Genomic DNA, 23992 nt, shown 5'->3' with positions numbered 1-23992 from the left:
TGGCTTCCTGGCCACAAGGGCCCAGTGCTGGCTCATGGTCACCCTGCTGTCCCCAGGACCCCCAGCTCCCTTTTCCCTACGCTTGTTCTCAGGATCTAGTGTTTTGGCAATTAATATCACTCACTCTCCTTTCAGTACAGTTGCTGGGATGTGTTATCAAAGAGTAATGGGATGGTTAGAAATTGTTGCGTGGAAATTGCTAATGTTTTTTTGGTATGTTTTTTTCCTAGGGCTCAAAGGGTACTGGCTTTACTTTTTTAAAAACATAATAATTTCCTTTTATAGATGTGTACAATCTAACAAAACTAGTGTTATTCTCTCTGTCCTATTCATAAAGCAGATCGATACAACTGTGTTTTAAATAATTTCTAGGATTTGAGCAGTTCTGACTTGATCAGGCCGAAAATCAGCTTGGTGTGTCAGATCGTGAGGGTGGGACACATGGAGCTGAAAGATGGGAAGAAACACACCTGTGGACTCCGGCGGCCCTTTGGGGTGGCAGGTACGACGGGTCCCATCAGCGGAGAAACCACCAGGGGCTGGGACAGTGCGGTGGGAATGGGGAAATAGATGCTCGTGTCAGCATCTCTGGCTTCAAAATGGAGATGCTGATCCTGGGCTGCACATAATACCCCTTTGAGACCTGTTCCTGAAAGTTGTAAGTGAAGGTGAAATGCTATTACTGCTCATTTTTTGTTTTGTCACCCCTAAAAATATAAAACTCTACCATCAGGGCAGCAGGCTGTTCAAATCTTTATCAAAAAGGGATTTGCTCCTCAGGACTAATGGGATAAAACTCAAGTTTTTAAAGGAACCTTGGAGAATGAGACATCCAGTTCTTCTTCAACTCCTGTGATCTCTTGTGCAGAGACTTGCTTGAAATTTGGGGTGGAAAACAATTTCAAAATGCAATTGAAAAGCATTTGAAATCTAAGTGTAATTTCTTTGCCTTGCAATGCCTGAGTCCTCACCTGTTTTTTATCAGAGTATACTCACATTCACTACAACAGGCTGCCTTACGCATCAATAAAAAGGGGTTTTTAGAAAGTTAACATGGGAGTGCTGCTCTCTGCTGCTGTCAGGGGTGGCATTGGCCCAAAATAAGCAACATTCTGGTCGGGGAAAGCTCTCTCTGTATTCTTTAGCAACTTGGCAAAACTGTGTGATGAACCTGTGTTGTTGCAGTGATGGACATCACTGATATCATCCATGGGAAGGTGGACGATGAGGAAAAGCAACATTTTATTCCATTTCAGCAGTAAGTACTGGACTTGAGAGTTCATCACATATCTGGCTTATTTAAAGCGGTTGTCCTTTGGGGAAGGACGAATTTGTAAAGGAGCCTGGCAGCGTCCCAAGGGCTCTACAAATAGATTAGCGTATGGCAGGAGTCAGCTCTTTGAAGGAGAAGATTTTCGTCGGTCCTCTGAAGCCTTTGTTCCCCTTGGTTGACATGACAGGCTGAATTGCTCAGGGAGTTTTGGCAATGCGGCTGAAATTGCTGGGCACCCGTATCGTGAGGGAAGAAAGAAGAACACAGTGCAAAGTAATGTTGTGGGGTCTGGGGGATGGGACCTTCAGAATTATTTGGATTGAGAGGCAAAGTTTTCAGGAAGACCTGAGCACAGAAAAGGCAGCTCTTCCCCGTGCTGGTGTGCGGTGCCCTGTGTGTTGTATATTGTATATACAATTGTATATTGTAAGGGTGAGTCAGAGGACAATAAAAAAGGGATTTCTCCCTCTTTCTGGGAAAGAAATTCAAGCTCCAATGTGTTTTGCATTTCTGTATTGCTGGTTAGACTCGTGTGTTCTGCCTGCTTTCTGATCGCTCACTCGTTTGGCACATTACAGTAAGTAAAAAGAGGCTTGTTTGGGTAAACTCAGCCATGTTGTTGCAGTCCCAAATATAGAAGTCCATTTAGTGCAAATATAGAAATCCATTTGGTGTATGTTATGACGACGTATTTTCAGGAGAGATTGTATGGGGTTTAGGTTTTGTTTTTTCCCCTCCCCTTTCAGGGCCTGAATCGGTGGAAAGCAGGGTGTCCGTTCCTTTGCAGAAGGATGTTAGTCTGCTACCTTTTTGTTGTTCTTTTCCATTTTTCCTCTAATGCGGCTGAGTTCTGATCCGAATCAGGGCGCCTCTACAAGGACAGAGTCTGGAGACGTCGTTTTGTCTGTGCTTTGGATGGTTATTGATGGTGAGGGTACAGGAGTGAAGTCAGGTTCAACATCCAAAGCTCAACAGTTGTGTTTGTGACTAGGGGTAGGTTCATCACTTGTGTCATCTCACAGTAGTCGCTAATTATGTTAATTGATCACTAGTTAATCTGTGTAGTCTCTGAGGCACACCTGAAGACAAGGCTTGGTTCATCTGATGGGAATACAAGTTTAAATGGATTTCCATTGGGTTTGTGCAGGTGAAGAAGGAAAGAAAAAAATCCTATGGAATCCTTTAAAGAAAATATATTTGGAAATCAGGTGTTGGCAGCCTTCTTCTCGCAGAGTATGTTTGCTGTTAGTCTGTCTGCTTCCCGGTCTCTATTGTTCTTCTCAGGATTGCCATGGAAACGTACATCAGACAGCGCCAGCTCATCATGTCCCCGCTGATAACTTCCCATGTGATCGGAGAGAACGAGCCCCTCACTGCTGTCTTCAACAAAGTCATCGCGGCCAAGGAAGTGAATCACAAAGGGCAAGGTACAGCAGCCAGGCGAGGAGCTGATGGCAGAACCTGGAAGCAAAGGTTCCCCTTGCTTACAGAGGAAAATAAATGGCTTGTGAAAGTCCAGAGATCAAGGCTTGCTGGGGTTTGGTACCTTCCCTGAGCCAAACATACGGGCTTTGTAATTGTTGTGATCCTGGCACTTTGGGAGCTACAAGAAAAGATAAAACCAAGAGCTCTTCTTACTAGTAAAGTCGTGTGTTCTTTGCTAGTAAACTCATGTTTTTAGAAGATAAACCTGTTTGTATGAAATATTTTTAAGTGAACATGTCTGATTGCGTGTGCTAAATGGCTTTGGATTTAAACTGCGTTACTCAGGGTTCTTTTTGTTTGTGTGTCTGGCCTTTATTCAAATATGCAAGTGGATTAATCTCAGAAAGTTTCTATTTTACTTCGTAGAATCTGCTTGCTCAGTTGGCTCTTACTCCGTGTCACGGAGACAGGACTGAGCCAACAGAGAACCAGCTTGGGATATTTAAAGCATTGTTGCATGGAGATCAGGGGAAGAAATGCTTTTCTGTTGAGCGTAGCCTTAACTTTCATGTTCTCGTGCCCTTTTTTTTCCCCACTAAATAAATATCTTTCTTTTCTCAGGTCTTTGGGTCTCCCTGAAGCTGCTTCCTGGTGATCTAGCACAGGTTCAGAAGGATTTTTCCCACCTCGTGGACAGATCAACTGCTGTGGCTCGCAAAATGGGATTCCCTGAGATAATCCTTCCTGGTAGGGCCCTATGGACAGACATTTTAAAGCCAGATGAAAATTTGGTTTGATTTTTCTTGAAATGTCCAGCCAGTCTTTTATTTTTTGTGTCAAATAAGTGAAAATAAGCTTCCTTTCTTGTATTGAAAAGTAGTAGTCTGTGTACTTTTTGGAAGAAGAATGTCTGTTTAGTCAGAGATATATTTGTTGCAGATAGGTTTGACCCTGCTCTATTTAATCCATTCAAAATGGATTTAGCCCTCTAGGGCTCTATACGTTAAAAAAACATTATGAAAAGAATGAGGTTTATAAAAAGGGTAGTGCTACATTTTAGAAGAATTTTTGTAGTTTGAGCTGAAGATGAAACGGTGTGATGTTAGTGTCGTTAATTAGCTGGTGTCAGTGAAGGCCAAGAGGAAGATAAGGATAACGTGGTACCTGAGGATGTAAATTTTAACCTGTACCAATGTGTGTATGAGAAAAACGCCTCATGAAGCGCTGTGAATTTTAGGTGATGTTCGAAATGACATTTATGTCACGCTGGTACAAGGAGAGTTTGACAAAGGGAAGAAGAAGACCCCCAAGAACGTAGAAGTCACCATGTCTGTACACGACGAAGATGGAAATCTCCAAGAGGTACGATGGCCCTTGCGGGAGCTCACCAGGCTGCTGGGTTGGTTTTTTCTCAATTAATAAGATATGTGAGCAAATCTTAAAATATTCTGTAAAACTTTCATAGAGGTAACACACATTGAGTTCTCTTGATTGCAAAGCAAAGACTTGGAGTAACTCTGACAGTTATAAGCTTTGAAAATTGCTGATTTAAGATACATTTTGCTTTCATTCTAGACCTTACCTTTCCCTTTTCCCTCCTCCCCCTGTCTTTTTGTCCAAAGAAAGCTATCCATCCTGGTGCTGGTTATGAAGGTGTCTCCGAATATAAGTCTGTTGTTTATTATCAAGTCAAGCAACCTTGCTGGTATGAAACCGTAAAGGTAAGAGTGTGTAATTTACAGTCTTGCTTCCTTTGTGTAGAAAACAGAACTAATTTAAAATCAGTAGCTGCATCTGTAACAGAACGTCCTGTAAACTGACTGGAGATAGAGGCTGCTGGTGCTGCATGTTTCACTGTGTTGTCATGTGCAGGTGTCCATTGCCATAGAAGAAGTCAGTCGTTGCCACTTAAGATTCACCTTCCGTCATCGGTCATCACAGGAGTGTAAGTATCGGCAAATAAGATCTGCAGGAGTGCTGTAGCCAGAGGTTTCATCAAACACCTTCAGAGCCCCCAAATAAGATCAATAACATGACACTAAGACCTTGGAAGGCTCTCAAAAAATTCTCTTAAGGTAGCTCGGAGATGCAGTGAGATACTTACACATCCAGACTTCACAAGCAGATTTGCATAATCCCAGCCAGCATATCTATACAATTATATATGTCCATTTAGCAGCACAACCACTAAAATCGTGTGGCAAGAGATGCTTCAGAGAGGATGGTTTTCTGTGTAGTTGCAGATACCTACTAAGTGCCTTGAGATGAGAGGGGAAGAAGAGTTCTTTAGTTCTTTCTGCTGGGGATCACAGAGTTTGCTCCTGCCATCGCATGATCGTGTGATGCTGTTAAATAGAGGAGCTGCACATAGTTAGAGACCTGCATTATGGAGTGCATGGGCATAAATAAGGCAATTCCTAATAGAGATTTCTGTTTGCAGCTAGGGATAAGTCTGAGAGAGCTTTTGGCATGGGCTTTGTGAAGCTGATGAACGCAGATGGAACAACGCTGCAAGACGGCAAACACAATTTGATTGTGTATAAGGTAGGTTGGGCACTTGGAGTCTTCACTTTTGTTTAATCGAAACAACTCCCTTGGCTTTAATCACAGGAATAGGAAGAGTGTGTTGTAGCTTAAAGCTACAAAGTGAGGGGTGCAAAAACAAACCTCTGTGGCTTCAAATCACTCTGGAAAGAGCTTAGTTCATTGGCAGCAGGGGCAACTTCTGTTCGCTAAAGTTAGGGATGCAAATAGATAACCTGAGTGAAGAACTATAGCTGTGAAAAGGCATTTAAAGGCCTCTCTGGCTGGCTGTGTTGAAGTTCTCATCCACAGATGAGAGCTGCGAGAGGCCAGATGAGGTGTTCTCAGTGCGGGGTAACCCTTGTCTTCGCTGTGTTCAACCCACAGGGCGATAACAAGAAAATGGAAGACGCTAAATGCTATTTAACTCTTCCTTGTACCAAAATGGAGATGGAGGAGAAGGAGGCTCCCTCGGGGAAAAATCTACATCATTTACCCAACTTCACACCCACTAAAGATAGTACAAAAGACAGTTTCCAGATTGCCACTTTGATCTGCTCCACCAAACTCACCCAGAACGGTAGGTCTTGCATTTGTAGCCTAACAGTATCGTGCTGTATATTTGAAGTAAGGAGCACGCTTTCTTTATGCAAATCTTTTGGTGTTGCAGCATTTGTGGGCATAGTGCTTCAGCTTTAATCGTGTTTCATGTGTCAATGGCAGCCTGATCCCAGCGTTGTTGGCATCGTGTTGCCAGTACAAGCTACAAAAAATGTTTATGAAGCCATTGTATTATATTTTATCCAAGCCACCCATGTGGTTTGGATAAACAGGTTTCTAACAGGTTTCTCGGAATGTATAGAAACAGCGCCCATCAGTGACAGGCTCTTGGTGTAGCATACTCAGAATTTGGGAAAGAAACATGTGAAAATAACCCCAGGTGTGGCTCTGTCACGTTGTACCTGTGTAGCTGCTCCCAGCTCGTGCCCATCTGGGACGTCCCAGAACTGTGATAAATAGTTTTGCAGCTCAATGTAATTTGGACAAGAGGTTTCAGTTTTCACTTCAAGAACCATCTCCGAGAGGCTGCTCTAAAGTAAACACAAGCATAAGTAAGAAAAGTCATGCGCTCTAATAAAATTCCCAGCTTGAGATACCTCCTCTTGAGTGAATGAGGAGCTTGCAAAATTGTCTACCAAATGCCTTGCGTTATCAGATTACACCAAAGCTTCCATTTATAGCGAAACTTAATTTCTTGCCAAGACAAAAGTGCCATCTCAAGGTAATATTGTATACGTCAGCGTGACTCTTCCTTATAAGCGGATCCTAAAAATAACCTCTAGTACTTGTTCTTTGTTGTTCTGCAGACATGAAGGCAGCTGTGGTGTTGTAATCTGTTTCTAATTGCTGATGTTCTGTCCTTGCTAGTTGACCTGCTGGGTTTGCTGAACTGGCGTTCCAACTCTCAGAACATCGCTCACAACCTGAGGAAGCTCATGGAGGTGGAAGGAGGAGAAATCGTAAAGGTGTGCACAGAGATTCGAGTCTCCTCGTTACGCAAACACTTCTGTATGGGCTTGATGTTCACCTTTAAGGTTCCTAATTAATTGTGTTCTACCCACAAGCTCTCTCCACAGTCTAGGAGAGATGTTGTAGCTGCTGAGCAACAGAACTAAAATAATACTTTGCCCCAAGAGCTCTCATTAGTGGAATTCACCAGAATTACAGAAGTCAAATGTTACAGGGTTGGGGAGGGAGAAGTGACTTAATTTTTCCTTGGATCTTTACAAAATAGAAGATACAAGTGTGGATCTTTTGGGATTATGCAAGGTCAGGGTTTTACTGAACTGCTGAACAACTACAGTAAATGCTGCGTCAGTGCAGACCCGTCTTTGTGTAAAATGTCATGGGTTAGTACAGTGGATGTGGTTGATTTGGCACAGTGCAAGCTTAAACTGTACGGACAGAATTCAGTGCATTTAGCAGGTCTCTTGCAAGATAAAAAGACAGTAGCACATAAACCATATTTTTTCCCCTTCTAGTTTTTGCAGGACACCCTTGATGCGCTTTTCAACATCATGATGGAGATGTCAGAAAATGAAACCTATGACTTCCTTGTGTTTGATGCACTGGTGAGTCTTTTTTTGTGGATTTAGAGTCTTTATTTTTCAGCCACGTTTTCCATCTCTTCCTGTTGTTTCCTTTAGGTGAGCGATTGGTATTTTGCTCTGAGAAATAAGTTATATTTAAACAGTTCCTAGGGCATTTTCAGGAGCTAGGACTGAGATACACACTGAGCTTTTTAGTGACCACAGTGAGAACAGTAATTAACATTTACATAATTTACAGTAATTTCTTCAGATAACTTCTTGCATTGAGACAATTTATCAGATGAATCCAGCTGATGTTGCTGCAGGGAGTCAATACAGGGGGACACAATGTTCTGGCTCTAATACATGTCATTGTAGGAATAGGACTGAGCGTTTGCTCTGAGTATAATGATCAGAATCTCAAGTTCTAGCTTGAAAAGTGTCATTTCTTAGCTTTGAAAAATGCAGTTCAGCAGCTTTGTGGCCGTTTAACTTGTGCATAGACTGAGCAGTGCTGCTCCCCGTGTCACTGGTGTTGCTCTAAGAAGTAGCTCCTTTTATCTCTAAGATTTCCTATCCAAATGCTGCTGTCACTGCCTTCTCTCCGAGCAGTGATTTAGTCGCGCACACCACAGTATTTAGTCACTGTTAGTATATGAATAACACTACCTGTATCATTAATGCTGTTAGGAAAACAAAAATGACGCAGCAGAATAAATGACTTACAATTAGAGACTGAGTCAATGCTGGAGTTAGAGGTTGAGTGGCTCTGTACATCTGTTTCCTTTTGAACTTTTGGCAGGTATTTATTATTTCTTTGATTGGAGACATCAAGTTCCAGCATTTCAACCCTGTACTTGAAACTTATATTTACAAGCACTTCAGTGCAACCCTGGCGTATGCGTAAGTATTGGAAACCGCGAACCCCCGGCTGTCACTCACAGTGTCATTGGAACTTGATAAAGAAACACAAATGTATAAGAAGTGTGGTCTGGTGGCTATTGCTGCTCATGGAAATGTTTTGTCTTGCCAGTATCTGCCTCAACCTTTTCACTCTGCCCCCAAAATCCTTTGAGCAGAAGGAGGTTTGAATAGTCTGTATGCTCCGGGCTGCAGTTTTAGGGGTGTGTTTGAATGGGGTCACGGGGAGCAGAAGCAGAACCAGACGTGGCTGAAACAGCACAAGCAACATTGTGGTTGATGGTAGCAGAGATAAGAGCGGAGTTCACCACCACCGGCTGCTACAGCTGAGGCCCCAGACTTCAGAACAGGGCAAAATGCTACGGTAGGGTTTAAACATGCAGATTACATGAGATTACACTAGGATATTGAAAATCTCTCACATAGACTGTCATTTGTTTGGAAGAAATTTGCAGTGGAGGAGGTATGGACAATGGGAGTAATTCTGTTGCCCTGTGGCGTTTTGATCTGTGGAACTCAAAGCAGTTTTAAAAACTCAGATCATAATCATTAGTCCTATTTTATCAGGGAAGGAAGAAGCTGATGTGCAGAATTTATTTAGATACGTGTGAAAATTTATTCCTTTCGGTCAACCTGTAGACTGCGCAATTGTAAGAGCTGTTGGATGCTTGGCTGTCACTCGCCCATGGCTTTGGGTGCTGTGAGTTGTGTAATGAAGGGGATTTTGCCTGAATATCAGCTGCCAAAGCACTCATAGAAGATGCTGATCCTCTGATTTGGCGGAGACTAGACAGCAGATACTCATAATGTGTTTATGCAGCTTCTGTCCCCCGTTCTTAGAGCGCTCAGTGGGGAACTGTGTGCTCCATAGGTGGGAACGCCAACACGGGGAGAAGGTGTCAGGCCGCTTTCAGTAGAAATGGGTTTTCCAGCTTCCTAAACACTTCGTTTTGGGGAAGAACAAAAGCAGATCAAGGAGCAGGAATTCATAGACAAGTCTGTAGGGTTCTGAGAATTTGTGAACTGGTTATGAAAATCTGGCATCCAGTGAAGCCAAAGATTTCAGAAGGAAATAGGCTGTGAAGAGGAACCTCTGTGCCGTATCTGTTCATTAGACTGTGGTTCCTCTCTGGAATAGGGAAGCTGCACTTACACAGAAACTCAACCGGGTCTATCTTTATTCTCCTTTTTTGTTCTGTTTCCAAAGGAAACTCACCAAAGTACTGAACTGTTACGTGGGAAATGCTGATGACTCCAGCAAGACAGAATTGCTGTTTGCTGCCCTGAAAGCCTTGAAGTACCTGTTCCGATTCATTGTTCAGTCGCGAATATTGTACCTGAGGTGAGACCAAAGTCATTACCGTCCTCATGTCTCCTTTTGGAAGTCAGCCAAGTTACTTCCAGTCAGCACCACTGGAGGGGATGTTCAGGATATCCTCTATCCTTCAATTATGAAGAAGAGTATTTTTCTGCCCTTTGTCTATAGCTGGAAAAAATAAGTTTAGTACAAATCGAAATACTCCTGAGGAGCCCCAAACCGCTGAGGCCCCAGAGGAAGGCAGGACAGTGGAGGAGTTTGCCTGGGTTGATGAGGACAGGGTTAGGGAGCAGTCAGGCAATCTGGACACCCACAAATCCATGGGGCTGGATGGGATGCACCCGCGGGTGCTGAGCGAGCTGGCTGAGGTCATTGCTGGACTGCTCTCCATCATCTTTGCCAAGTCTTGGGAAACGGGAGAGGTGCCTGAAGACTGGAGGAAAGCAAATGGCACTGCAGTCTTCAAAAGGGGCAAGAAGATGGACCTGGGGAACTCTAGACCGGTCAGCCTCACCTCCATCCCTGGGAAACTGATGGGATGACTTCTCGGTGACAACCAATGATAGGACAAGGGGTAATGGGCTCAAACTGGAACACAGGAGGTTCCACTTAAATTTGAGAAGAAACTTCTTCCTGGTGAGGGTGGCAGAGCCTGGCCCAGGCTGCCCAGGGGGTTGTGGAGTCTCCTTCTGTGCAGACATTCCAACCCGCCTGGACACCTTCCTGTGTAACCTCAGCTGGGTGTTCCTGCTCCATGGGGGGATTGCACTGGATGAGCTTTCCAGGGCCCTTCCAACCCCTGACATCCTGGGATTCTGTGATAAAATAATTTTTCAGCTGCTGTGACACTGTTAGCTTAGATTTATGTGTCTAACTAGCTCTTGCTGTTCTTTGTAGGTTTTATGGGAAAAGTGAAGATGGGGATGAATTTAATGATGCAATACGCAAGCTCTTCCTCTCCTTCAATGTCCTCATGGACCGGCCTTTAGAGGAGGCTGTCAAGATTAAGGTATGCAGAATTTGCAGGGAGGACTAATATTTTTTATTAGATCAACCAAGACAATTTTGGGAGAAAGGGGAAGGCAGAGAAAGGCACAAGCTTTGGGGCACATAAAACCCATTCAGATGAATCACAGCACCTCTGAACGTCTGTTTTAATGAACTGTGTGTGACAGGAAAGGAATATTTAAGCCCCAAAGTTTATCCAATGAAGGTGAGAGCTTTGGCTGAAGATGTGATCTGCTGCAGTGTGGGAGACGCTTCAACTGGGAACACCACGCATGAGGGTGATGGAGATAGAAATGTTAAACCACTGCAAAAATCAACACGATGCTGGGAATGAAAGTAATGAAAAAACGAATTAGTTTTAAATGTGCCTTAGATTTTATACTTCCTTCTTTTTCTCATGTCAACCTGATTATGAAGCTTCTGTTGATGCTCTGAGGAGGAGCAGAGCAGCCCTGCAATGAGGCTGCTGAATTGTTGAAGGCAGTGAGGCCTTGAGGTTGCTGTATTTCAGTTCTTCTAGCCAATGTGCTTTTATCTGTTTGAAGGAAAGATTGATTCTAAACTTTTAATTAGCACTTGGGTGATTTAAAGCCCAGCTTTGATTCTCATGCAGTCAGAGTATGTGCTGTCAGCAGCCAGAGAACATCACAGAGGAACTTTACATCCTTTTAGAAGGAACTAGGTAGTCTCACTTTCCACGTGTCTTTCATGTCCTTGTTTTTTAATTTCTTGCAGGGTGCAGCTTTAAAGTATTTGCCAAGCATCATAAATGATGTCAAACTGGTATTTGACCCTGTTGAGCTCAGGTAACTGTATTAAGTTTGTTTGTCCTCCAAGTCCAGCTCATCTGTTGGGGAGAATTTTGGAAACTTTCCTAAAAACAGCCACTCTGATCATGATGTGGTGATGCATGACTATGAGGGAGCGCTTGCAGGGCTTTAAAGGAAGTCAGTTGAGTGCGAAGGAATCACACAGTGATTCTGTGTGACAAAGGCATGATCAGGAAATCAACACTTGTATTTCTTCAGGAAATTCATGACACTGGTTTCTGTTCTTTGGTGCCCAGAAACTCCCTACCATGCCCCCTTGTTCTGACACAAGTAATTTGCTCGTAACCAGTAGACAGACAGCAAATGTACATGGAATTTAATTTAATGGAATCTCAGATTGAAATGAGTCATCACTCTTGATGGAAGGGGCATCTGGAAGGATACACTTTTGTCGTTGTATACAGCAGTGTTTCAGTGTTATCAGCAGCGGTCTGCTGAAGCTTTGCAAGATTCTGCTTTCATTTTGTATGAAAAGTGAGTAGGATCATCGTACGCTGGCACTGGAGGTCAGATAGTGTTGCCTATTTATAAGCTTTTGTGAAACTTCTAGCGTGTCTTGGGATGCAAGCTTTATTTTAAGATGTTTAAGCCTGCAGTTTCGATTATTGTTTAGTTATACTAAAAGCCCTGTGCTAAGTGTCTTGAAAATAAGTTAGGGTTCCATAATAATTTGCCTGGAGACCACTTGTAGGTAACGTTTCCACACAGTGACAAAACTGCTTGACTTGCTGTGGTGCAGGACAGTGTGGGATGGAATAATTCTGGGTGAAAGTGCTGACCGTCCACTTCCCTTGTGCTTTGCACCCCAGTGTCCTCTTCAGCAAGTTCATCCAAAGTATTCCCGACAACCAGTTGGTTCGACAGAAGCTCAACTGCATGACCAAGATAGTCGAGAGTGACCTGTTTAAACAGTCTGGTAAGTAGCAAATGCAGAAGCTGACAGGGTACTATTTGATGCCATACGTAAAATTCCAGGTCATTTATGACTTTCTCTAGTCTGTTAGTGGTCTCTCAAGTGGATTTAAGCTTGTTTTGGTGTCCAGGATAAAGTGATGAGCTGAAAGCTACTGTGTGGTACCTGTGTATACCGAATGCTGAAGAACTTGCTGAGACCAACGAGATGTGGTGCTCTGTTCTGTATTCTAGAATGCAGAGATGCTCTTCTGCCGCTGCTCATAGATCAGCTGAGTGGCCAGTTGGATGACAATTCAAACAAGCCTGACCACGAGGCCTCCTCACAGCTGCTTAGCAGCGTTCTTGAAGTCCTGGATCGGAAAGATGTGGTGAGCATCAACTGTCGAGCGTGCAAATTAAGGTTCATTCTTCTCAACTTATGCCTTAAAGAATGATGTTTACAGCAATTGTGTTGCGTTGCTGAGTCGTTCTTGTAATATCTTTGCACGTCGAGTAGCTACGTCTAAAAAGCAACCGTGAAAGGTTGAGTTAGTGGTTATCACTACATGTACACTACATCACTACATCACTACATCACTACAGTACAAAAAGCAATTGCTTTGCTTTCTAGGGACCAAAATGTTATTCCCCGCTACTTTGGTGGCTTGTTGAATTATTTGGAGCAAGTCATAAAAGTGTTTGGTTTCTCATTTTCTCTGCTGAGAAATAGGGATAACGGTCAGGAGAATACAGTTAGTTGCCACATTAGTCATGGAAATTGATTCTGAGTTGCTGTGAAAAGAACAGATTGAACTGTAGAGCTATTTAGGGAAAACAAAGCCAAATCAAAACAGCAGCTTTGGTTTAGCTATGCCAGGATGAGCTCACAAAGCTGATATATATCCATTCTGCTAGCTCTTCACCAAGCGTATACCTACAGTATTTGAATCGATTGTTCGTGTGTTTGAAATCTCCTTTTTTGCATCCTCTAATGACAATAACCACTATCAGGACACTCCTCCCATACAGGGAGCACTCTATAGAACAGTGTACATTAAGAATTGCCTCAGATTTTCTTTATGGGCTGTCCCCAGGGTCCCACTGCTGCCCACATCCAGCTGATCATGGAACGCCTGCTGAGGAGAATAAACCGCACGGTGATTGGGATGAGCAGACAGTCTCCGCACATCGTGAGAGCCTTTTACTTGCTTCAGTTATTACTTCACCATTTGTTCTAGTGGAATTTATTCTCCTGGGAGATGTCAGTGTGCAGCAGTGGTTTATGAAATCATCTTTCCGTTTCCTGCAGGGCTTCTGTGCCACTCAAACGTGGCTTTTGGTGGTTTTCTGAGACCAGGTATTAGGATACAAATGGTCCTATTCCAGCGGCAGTTTGAACCGAGTCACAGTTGGCTGTGATTTCAAGTTCCTTTGGGCCCTTGTGTAGAAAGAATTTGGTTTCAATGCAGTTTCTAATACACAAGGAGTGTTTCCTGAAAAAATGCTCTTTTGTCACCTTGGCTGAATAGGATTAAATCCTGAAGGATGAGGCATCTCCGAGGGGCATTTCTGACTCCTGTGTGGCACCTTAGACGTTGTTACCAAGGTGGTATGTGTTAATTTGCCCTGTACTTCATGTACAGAAAGACGAGAATATCAAGAGCTGAACGTTTTGGGGTAGAGGACTAAACAGTCAGACTGATGTCAGGACATAATGATCAGGATCGTGATCAGCGATATTTGATTAGGCAGAACTGTGGCAGCATATACCACCCTTCAAATTTACGGTGCTCAATACCGGAAAAAAATGAAATGTTTTGTTTTTCCTCTTCTAGGGTATTTTTGTGGCCTGCATGACAGCCATCCTGAGGCAGATGGAAGATTTCCATTACAACCATTACATCAATACTTTCAAAACCAGGCAGGACATCATTGTAAGTCAGCCTGACTGGGGGATTGGCTCAGTCCATAACACATCACACTCTTGCTTCTCAAAGGTCATTTCAAGTTGCTGCGTTCAGTTTGTTTGTCAGCAATGACTTATGGGCACCTAATGCCACAGCCACTGGGGATATATTCACATCGCCCCTGCTGGGAATGCACAGTGGATGGTGCTGACTCAGTAGAGCTTGAGAAAAGCAGTTGTGTCATTGACTAAAAACACGTTTAATGACTATTTAAGTCTGTGCAATTAAAGTCAGGAACCAGAAGAGTGAGTGAAGATGAAAAGGAAAAGCATTTTCCCCTCTCTTGATCTCATGGTATCTCTTTGTGATCCTGTTCTCTTTATCTACTTCTTTCTACTTCTTTCCTCTCCTCTAGAGTTTAATTAAAAGCTTTAGTCTTGCTTTAGTGGGCAGCAATGCAAATAGTTCCTTCCATGTTAAAACTGCATCAAATTTGTGTCCCCAAAGACTTCCAATATGAATCCAGGTGAAAATTAGGTGTTGGTTTTTTTGAGGCTCCCAGAATTAACAACTCTGTGCAGGTTTTTCTTTAGACTGCTCAGAACAAGTCAGAACCAAAATCAGAATTTCTACAAGTCTCTGAAGTGTGACACAGCACCTGTTCTGTCTATTTTTGTCCCCGTACTCTTTGTTTTGCGACTTAGAAGCGCTTGTTTATTGAAATACTATCTGGGGAAGAGCCTGGAGTTCTGTTCTTCCTGTAAAAGCTGGATCAAAACCCACAAGAAGAGGTTTGTCATCAATTTGGGATGACAAGGTGATCTCTCCTTCCCTGTGCGCCCGGAATTGCTTGTGATCTGTTGAGCAACGTGGCCACCTACAGGACACACACGTTGGTGTCACCGCATCTCAAAGGCCACTCGCCTGCACTGGCTGCGGAGGGAACTCCTCAGCTAGTTTTAGAATTGCTTTCTATGTTACCCGAATAATTTTCTGGAAAATAACCCAAAAGCCAAAACAAAAGCCAGGTAGATTGAGGAATTTTGCTTGTGTTCAAGTAAATGAGTGAAAAGCTTTTCAGCAAGCTTGTGTAGAAATCCTGCATCTGAGGAGGAAGAGCTAGGAAAACAAATCTGATGGAATTCAAACCTGATGGATTCAGACCAGAACTGAAACAAATTTTACGTTGAGTGGGCCTCTATTCACAATCTTTTCTCCTTATTGCAGAGCAGTTGAGCCCAACCGTTGTAAGCCAGGTTGAAGGTAGGGTTAAGCAGGTGCTTAAAAGCTTTCCTAAAATGTAAGCTTCAGAGTAAAGCTCAGCTCACAAGTCGAAGATGTTTTGCTTCATGCTTCTGCATCTTCTGACTAGAATAGTAGGATATTTCTATATTTCTTCTGTGTATACACATAAAGCTTCTGCATGAAGATGTATCGAGAGGGTGAGTTCTCATTAAAACCACCTGCGTTTCATTTAAACAGATCCTGATCAAAAATATCAATTTGTAATCTAATTTTTATAAATCTTTACATCTACAGGAGCAAGCCTGTGTTTGTGGTGGTGCGGTAGTTGTTAATACCAACAGAACATTGCGTTTTGTTTTGCTACAATAGTTGGGTGTATTGGGTTTTTTTTGTTTATTGTGGGGTTTATGTGTTTTGGTATTTTCAGTCCTGGCACTGCATCATTACTTGGTTCGTTTAACACCGTTATAAGTTAATTGATACCTTCAAGGTGCTCCTTGTCAAGTCCAGACCCTTCCATCAGGCTCTGATTTAATAATGCTTAGAGGATTTTTCCTGAGGCAGCACCAAATGCCCATTTCTCTCTCTACAGCGATGTCTCTTGCCAATTCTTTAGAGCGAGCTGTTTGGCTCAACAGAACTTTTTCTTTATCAGTGATCTTTGCAAGGTGGTCATTTCTCATGTGACCTTCTTTGTCCCTCTTATTTTCAAATGTTGTCTTTGTAGAGAATACAATCCATTTAAGTGCTCACAGGTACATTTATATCTGTAGAGACCCCTGTCCTATCACTGGTTGTCACCGAGAAGAGCCTGGCTCCATCCTCCTGACACTCCCCCTTTAGATATCTGGAAACATGAATGAGTCCCCCCTCAGTCTCCTCTTGTCCAGCTCCAGAGCCCCAGCTCCCTCAGCCTTTCCTCACCCGGGAGATGCTCCACTCCCTCCAGCATCTTTGTTGCCCTGCGCTGGACTCTCTGCAGCAGTTCCCTGTCCTGCTGGAACTGAGGGGCCACAGCTGGACACAATATTCCAGGTGTGGTCTCCCCAGGGCAGAGCAGAGGGGCAGGAGAACCTCTCTGACCTACTGACCACCCCCTTCTAACCCACCCCAGGTCCCATTGGCTTCCTGGCCACAAGGGCCCAGTGCTGGCTCATGGTCACCCTGCTGTCCCCAGGACCCCCAGGTCCCTTTCCCCTATGCTGCTCTCTAATAGGTCATTCTTCAACTTATACTGGACCCTGGGGTTGTTCCTACCCAGATTCAAGACTCCACTCTTGCCCTTGTTCTATTTCATTAAATGTTTCCCTGCCCAGCTCTCCAGCCTGTCCAGGTCTCTGATGGCAGCACAGCCTCTGCCGTGTCACCCACTCCTCCCAGCTTGGTGTCATCAGCAAACTTGCTGACAGTCACTCAATTCCCTCTGCATAGGGCCGTTACGTTGTCATCATTCAGACCTTGGGAAACAAATCCTCGACTATTGGTTTTGCTTTTTACCCAGCTTGCACACCAGAACTCGCTCCAACACAGCTTAATTCAAAACAGTAAAGATAAATTTAATTAAACACATCAACATGTTCTGTGAAATTATTTCTCATTCTGTAATTAAATGGATGGGATGTCAGAAATAATGTAGTTACTGGAATATACCCATACAATAAGACATCCTTCTTAGGAGGTGCAGTGTATTGATTGCTGATCAATGCAGTCGTTAATCAATGCCGTTACAAACATTTGCATTTCATGTAGATAAAAGACTCCCATGTTCAACCCAATGGTTTTATTTTTCCAACAGGACTTCCTGATGGAAACATTCATTATGTTTAAGGATCTGATTGGAAAAAATGTCTATGCATCCGACTGGATGGTCATGAATATGATGCAGAGCAGGTAAATATAATAGTTGCTGCTATTTTAAGTCTTGCTGCTGCTTTGGTGTCTTTCTGGTTCTGAAAGGAGGGGGACTCACACAAGCAGGCTTGCAAATCATTGGAGTTACATAGGCTTATTTTTTACAGTTTTGGGGTGATTTAAATTAGATTTCAGTAAATTGTAGTGCCTGCACATTTCAGTTAAAGGATCTGGGACTGTTTCTTCTCCTGCCCAAAGGCACACAATGGAAACCATGCTGCCTTTCCTCCCGTCACTTGTCTGCTGCAGCCTAAATCAGAGAAGCCTTTTTGGTTTCTGTTCTGGGGGAACCACATGGCAAACACAGCTACAGTTGGACAGAAACGTGGTCTAGGGCTTTGGCTTGTTATCTCTCTGCTGTGCTAAGTAGCAAAGCGTGGCCAGAACCTGCTGCCCGTGATACAGAGTTTAATGTTCACACCGACAATATCAACAGAATATTTTTTCAAGATCCACCTTTTCTTTGATGTTATTTGTCTCTTCCAGGGTTTTCCTCCGGGCGGTGAACCAGTTTACCTCTGTACTCAACCGCTTCTTTCTGGACCAAGCAAATTTTGAACTCCAGGTAATAATTCCATCGTTTCTGGAAATTCTTGTGGCCCCTGTGCTGAAAGGCAGGAAAACCCCACTGTTAACAGATCTGTTAATGAGGAGCGTACTCATGGAAAACGTCCATAATCTTTTATAGCAAAGCGGCTGAATGCAAACCAGTTCTGAACTGCGCTTAGTGCAGCAAGAAAGCACAAGCAAATCCTCGTCTTTGCAAGGCCGGGTTGAGCAGCGTGCTGACTGCGGCCGAGCTGTGCTTAACCAGCGAGGGATGAAATAGTGGATGCTCGGTTGTGCTTTTCCTTTGTCTTCCCCTGTTTTAGACTTGTTTCTCTTCCACAGCTCTGGAATAACTATTTCCATTTGGCAGTGGCCTTTCTCACTCACGAATCCCTCCAGCTGGAGACCTTCTCACAAGCCAAACGCAACAAAATTATCAAGAAGTGAGTTTACATTTTAAAGGTTGCCAGGCCTTTCTGCTTTTAAGCAGCTTCACTTGTCCTGCTCCAGACATACCCATCCAATCTCAGAATGAGATTAAACATGCCATGGAGTGCTTGACTAATGAGTGGCAATAAAGGGAGGATGGGTGAGTAGGACAGATATTAATATCAGGTCTTTACACTGTGGATGTCTAAATCTGGTCAGACAGACCCTGAGCTCTTTGAGCTCAATTTAAGCACCTTGCCAAAATATTCTTTCCACTGTAAGGTCTGTAACAGGAGGCTTGCCATAGTTTCAAAGCAATACCTTATGCGATTCCTCAGGAATAATGTAAGGTAGGTAAGCAAGACCTAACAGCCCTGCAACTCGTTAGTCCCCTCTCTTTGTTTTTTGTTGTAGTAGCTTTTAGTAGCTTGGCCAAATTCACAAAGGCACCAAAGAGCTTTTACTCCTGCATTTCGCTGGCACCAAGTGCCTAAATATCTTTGTAGATCTTGATGTAAAATTTTATTAGGGCATATCTAGTTAATGCTCGTCATCTTTTTGCTGCCATGAGGGCTTTAAGAAGCCTGGTTCTTGCATTCTCTCGATGTCAGCAGTTAAAGCTCTAGGGGAAAACACTAAATCCCACAAAATTGTGGGTAGAACTGTGTGAAGCAGCAGGACTGTGTTTTGAAGCAGCAGGCCCCTTGCTATAAATGCCCTGGCTGTGCAGGTTTGTGGGTGCTGGTTTTTTTAAGGGGAGGGTAATAGATTTGGTGGGTTTGCCTTTCAATTTCTTCAGCCACTTTGCAAAGGTAATTTTAGTGCATAGGACTTTTTCAGCTTTTTCTTTCTAATGCTTTTTTTTCTAGGTATGGGGACATGAGGAAAGAGATTGGCTTCAAAATAAGAGATATGTGGTATAACCTGGGTGAGTTCCAGCTAGAGTTATCTTTATTCAAGCTCTGAACTGGGTTTCGGATCCTTTATTTCTTTATAAAAGCCGCTCATGTTTAATGTGGGGAAATACTGTTTGAGAGCACAAAATCTCTTATTTTTTCTGTGAATAGCTTGTCAAAACTGATCTTTTCTCACATCAGCTGCTGAGCTAATTTCTTAGGTTCCTTGTATAGGATGTTCTGCCATATGAATGCCAAGAGTAGAATGTTTCAGAGAGCCTTTGTGATTTGCAGCATCGCATGCAATTCGGTTCTTGGACTATTTCTGAATTTTGGAGCTGTAACGTGTTAACTCTAAGTAGCCATTATCCATGTAAAATATGCATTCTAGTCAGAATGTGGTTTATGGTCTTTATATGGATAATGTGCTGAAACATTTGGATATCTAAATGCTGCCGTTTGGGTGCGTCTGACTTTGATTTTCTTGCAGGTCCCCACAAAATAAAATTCATCCCAGCAATGGTGGGGCCGATCCTGGAGGTGACGCTGGTCCCGGAGCCGGAGCTCCGCAAAGCAACCATCCCCATCTTCTTCGACATGATGCAGTGCGAGTTTAACTTCAGCGGGAACAGAAACTTCCATATGGTGAGGGAGCCCGAGCTCTTTGGCGCAGATGTTCCGCAGCATTCACTGCGCAAGCAGGGGGAAAGAACATTGAAACAAAACCAAAGCAAATGAAAAAAGCTCACACAAAACAAGTGTTTTGCCAAAAACTCTGGGACATTATCATTAAGTGGTTTTTAGGAGTCGGGGCTCTGCAGTTCTGTCCCTGACTGTACCTTTGCATTACACTGATAATTAATGAATTCCTCTGTTTTCGTACCTTTCTGGGCTTGCAGGTGTGTGGATACGCACATCTAAATTGTGAATCAATTTGGAGACCCTAAGAGAGTACTCTAAAAAGTAATGTCTATTTACATTTATAGTAACAATATAAACTCCCCCAAGATCTTTGGCTGTAAATGTAAATTATATAAAGAAAATTACTGGACGGTCAAGTGTTAACACTATGTGGTTGCTTACATGTTGACTAATCCCTCTTTAACTGCTTGCACATAACAGGGCATATCTTCATGGCCAGGCAGATAATCACACAGAACTTGGCTCTTGCATTATAAGTTGCTTTAATTAGTAGTCACAAGTGCTAATGATGGCCAGAGACTTGTGACTTGCTCTTAACTGATGGTAGTAGTTCACTTTCTTTAGGGCGAGTAAATGACCGTTATCATCTGTAAGCCAGCTGCTGGAATGCTTTATCCCGGCAAAACTGAGCAGCTCGTGGATGGGGGAGAAGGGGCAGAATTACCCCAGAGCAGGACTTTCCAGTGACTCAAGGACAAGAGGAAGGACTTGGATTTTTTTGCTCCAATGTCTCATCTTGGCTTCTTATCATTTTTATTCTGCTTCAAAAATGAGAGAGTCCTCTAGCTTGGCTTGTAAAACCAGCGTCTGATGGCGAGGCAGTTAAAACGAATAGCCACGAGCATTAGTGGTGTTCAGACCACGCTCTTGAGAGTTGCCGTCTGTTTAATTGTGGGGTTTTGCCTTTTCAGTTTGAAAACGAGTTGATAACCAAGCTGGACCAGGAAGTGGAAGGTGGCCGAGGGGACGAGCAATACAAGATTTTGCTGGAGAAACTGTAAGTTTTATAGCAAACGTCGACTCTTCTTTGGCTATTTTTCTAACGCAAAGAAACCCTAATTCACTCCTGCAGTGAACAGAGAGGCAGTGAAACGTATTTGACTGTTTGAGTGGCTGTTTGGGTGGTTTACACTCAAGTTTCATCACCACGGCTCAGAACCATAACTGAGTGTTCCCTTCGTCCCCCCGGGGTCCCTGTAGCCTCCTGGAGCACTGTCGCAAGCACAAGTACCTGTCTGTGCCTGGGGAGGTGTTCGCCTGGCTGGTCAGCAGCCTGCTGGAGAACCTGCTGGACTACAGGACCATCATGCACGACGAGAGCAAGGAGAACCGCATGAGCTGCACCGTCAACGTGCTGGTACGGGGTTCGGATACGGGTGCTGCTCTACCAACCTGGCTTTTGTGGGTTTTGAAGGATTTGCAGGAATTCTTGATGCCGTTTCTGGTTAATCGTGGGCCTGAATCAGGCTACCAGCTGTAAAACAAAGACATACAGTCTCAAATTAAGTGATGTAGCTGGTCCTTTTTTACCTGGTAATCTGAGGCCCTGAAATACAAGCAGGAAGGATGGCTCGCTGATCGTTTGGGGAGCGTGGGCTTATTTCCCTGTTCTGCTGCAAAGAGCTTGTGTAGCTTTGGACAGTCACTGTCTCTCTTTGCCTTACCCCTTTTCTAGAGGGGATAGTAGCCCCACCTTGTGTTAAAGGGATGTTTGCAGGGATATATTCACCTAAGCAGGCAAAATATCAGCAAAGATCTTAGTAATGTCTAAAACTGATGCTTAAGTTGCTTGCCTAGAGGTGATGATGCAAATCCTTAGCACAATCATGAAAGTTTGACTTGTTTCTATTCTTGGCAGAATTTTTACAAGGAGAAGAAAAGAGAGGACATTTATATCAGGTAGGCTGTTTCCTTCCATAGAGCCTTTCTTTCTCTTGGTGTCGTGTACACAGGAGTCCTTCCCATCAAAGAACTATTGATTATTGTTTATTTAGGTATCTTTATAAGCTCCGAGACCTGCACACGGACTGTGAGAACTTCACAGAGGCAGCGTACACTCTCCTCCTCCATGCAGAGCTGCTCCAGGTATTACACCAAAGCAAATTCGGGTTTCCACTGTCAGGGTGTGCGTTTTAAATGAAGTGCAAACAGCTCAGAATAAACAATTAACTCTTTTCTTTTCTTTTTCTTTTTCTTTTTCCTGTGACTTTGCATTATTGAAGCTGTAGTGGTCAGTAAGGAGTTTCACGGTTTTGCAAATTGCACAGCAGCTAAATGGTTGAAAACAAGAATGTTATTGCCCTCAATTTGTTACATACTCTTGGTGAAAAAAAGTGCTATAGTGAACTGGGAGAAAATGTCCATAGTACAGTTTTTTCCACTTCTGCGTGAACAGTATAAAATACATTAGCCTAAGCCATCTTAATCTGGATTTAAGTCAACATCTTCTTGTCTTCCACAGATTAATAAAACATACATATTCAGTTAGTGTCTCAGCATAAGATCTTAAGCCAAAATCACACCAGTTTTGCATATATAATTAAACTTGCATTAACATGTTAAAGTGATTTTTAAATATGACTCAAAAAATTGTTACAAGTTCAGATGACTTCTTAAAATGAACTTTTAACGTAGAAAAAAAGTTGCGTCTAACCAAAGCTTTCTGGCTGCTTATGCGTGTAGTGGAAGAGCATAATGGGACGCGGTTTGAGAAGTTCCTGCCTGCTGGCTACTTGTGATTCTGAGCGTGGTGCTGAGCTGCAGTGTTTCTGTGCATTCCTGCTTTACATCAGCCAGCCAGCTCAGCTTATATCACTGCAAACCTTCCTTGCTCTCCCTTTGCATTGCTGATGGATTTGTCTGGAATGCATCCTGCAGAAGGCGACCCTGTCTGCTCTAAGGGTTTGTTCATGCGAGAATGTTGCGGTTCTTTCAGCTTTGCCTCTTTTTTTCCTCTGTCCTAGTGGTCGGAGAAGCCGTGTGTCCCTCACCTGCTGCAGAGGGACAGCTACTACGTCTACTCACAACAGGAGCTCAAGGAGAAGCTCTACCAAGAAATTATCTCCTTCTTTGACAGGGGCAAAGTGAGTGTCTCTGCAGTGTTCTTGCAGCTCGCCGGTGAATTCTTGGCTTGGAGAACGTAGCTGGCAGAAGTTGGTTTTAAGGGGAAAAGCAGACGTGATTCTGTAACAGGCCTTTGATGCTTAGGCCTGGCTTTTGAATGAAGAGCATGGGCAGGGCATGTGTGCATCCTGGTGATATTTGAATCCTTCTGTTTCCTTGTTAGTCAAAGAGCATCTGAAAAAATTAGCCCTGTTCAAGAATAATGTGTAGATGAGAAAGCTATAGGTGTTTTCCTTTATTTTTCTGGGTAATGGCTTTTGTCAGGGTTTTGCGTTGCGGTAAGTACGGCTTGGCTGGCTGATGCTGAGCCTGTGTTGGTTGGTTCTACCAGGACCGACACAAACCCAAGGATGATGGAGGGGATGAAGTGTTGGTGCAGGACAAGCCCACCTGGGCTTCTCTCCTTTGCTGTTCAGACATGTCCTTCCACCAATTTGTGCCTCAGTTTTTCCCTATCAGGAGTAACACTAGAAACCTTGCTTTGTAAATCGCTTTCAGATTTACAAATCAAAAGAGCTGTGTGACTGTAATAATTACTGCAAAAAATGTACAGCGTGGAGTCTAAGGGAAAGTTGGCAGTGCATTAAAGTGCTGCCTGAATGAAAATCAGCTGAAGTTTTTGTTTGCCTATCTGCGGTAACGAACGCTTTTAACTCACTCTTTTATTTCGCTTGTGCTCTTCTGCCCCCACCTGCCTCCCTTCGCCCTCCGTGGAGATGTGGGAAAAAGCCATTCAGCTGAGCAAAGAGTTGGCTGACATGTACGAAAACAAGGTCTTTGATTATGAGGGGCTTGGTAATCTCCTGGTAAGATGTTTTTTCTCCATTTTCAGCAGGCTGCTGACTGCTTAAATTAATATTGTTGAGCAGGATAAGCCCAAAATACATTTACGCTAAAGACAAACAAACCAACATAACCCCCATGGTTTTGTAAAGCTTACTATTAGAA

At 43.4% G+C, this 23992-nt stretch overlaps 1 protein-coding gene across 1 annotated transcript in view; it reads left to right on the top strand.

Moving 5' to 3' along the window:
* DOCK5 (dedicator of cytokinesis 5) overlaps window positions 1–23992 on the top strand; it is a 69214-nt gene that overhangs the window by 25408 nt on the left and 19814 nt on the right. Inside the window, exons 10-39 of the mRNA XM_082072485.1 lie at window positions 373–502; window positions 1186–1258; window positions 2558–2700; window positions 3320–3445; window positions 3936–4060; window positions 4321–4419; window positions 4571–4643; window positions 5139–5242; window positions 5609–5801; window positions 6650–6747; window positions 7264–7353; window positions 8114–8214; window positions 9440–9574; window positions 10448–10559; window positions 11294–11364; window positions 12198–12304; window positions 12535–12671; window positions 13377–13472; window positions 14118–14216; window positions 17230–17324; window positions 17832–17910; window positions 18237–18337; window positions 19193–19251; window positions 19710–19864; window positions 20833–20918; window positions 21122–21278; window positions 21780–21820; window positions 21916–22006; window positions 22885–23004; window positions 23761–23850. Of these exons, the coding sequence (XP_081928611.1) occupies window positions 373–502; window positions 1186–1258; window positions 2558–2700; window positions 3320–3445; window positions 3936–4060; window positions 4321–4419; window positions 4571–4643; window positions 5139–5242; window positions 5609–5801; window positions 6650–6747; window positions 7264–7353; window positions 8114–8214; window positions 9440–9574; window positions 10448–10559; window positions 11294–11364; window positions 12198–12304; window positions 12535–12671; window positions 13377–13472; window positions 14118–14216; window positions 17230–17324; window positions 17832–17910; window positions 18237–18337; window positions 19193–19251; window positions 19710–19864; window positions 20833–20918; window positions 21122–21278; window positions 21780–21820; window positions 21916–22006; window positions 22885–23004; window positions 23761–23850 (3186 nt within the window). The remainder of the gene's footprint in view (window positions 1–372; window positions 503–1185; window positions 1259–2557; window positions 2701–3319; window positions 3446–3935; window positions 4061–4320; window positions 4420–4570; window positions 4644–5138; window positions 5243–5608; window positions 5802–6649; window positions 6748–7263; window positions 7354–8113; window positions 8215–9439; window positions 9575–10447; window positions 10560–11293; window positions 11365–12197; window positions 12305–12534; window positions 12672–13376; window positions 13473–14117; window positions 14217–17229; window positions 17325–17831; window positions 17911–18236; window positions 18338–19192; window positions 19252–19709; window positions 19865–20832; window positions 20919–21121; window positions 21279–21779; window positions 21821–21915; window positions 22007–22884; window positions 23005–23760; window positions 23851–23992) is intronic.

This window comes from Streptopelia decaocto (genome assembly GCF_964273445.1).
Source record: "Streptopelia decaocto genome assembly, chromosome: 25".
Classification (NCBI taxonomy): Eukaryota; Metazoa; Chordata; class Aves; order Columbiformes; family Columbidae; genus Streptopelia; species Streptopelia decaocto.
The sequence above is the reverse complement of the archived record's forward strand: the minus strand, read 5'-3'. Positions and strand labels throughout refer to the sequence as shown.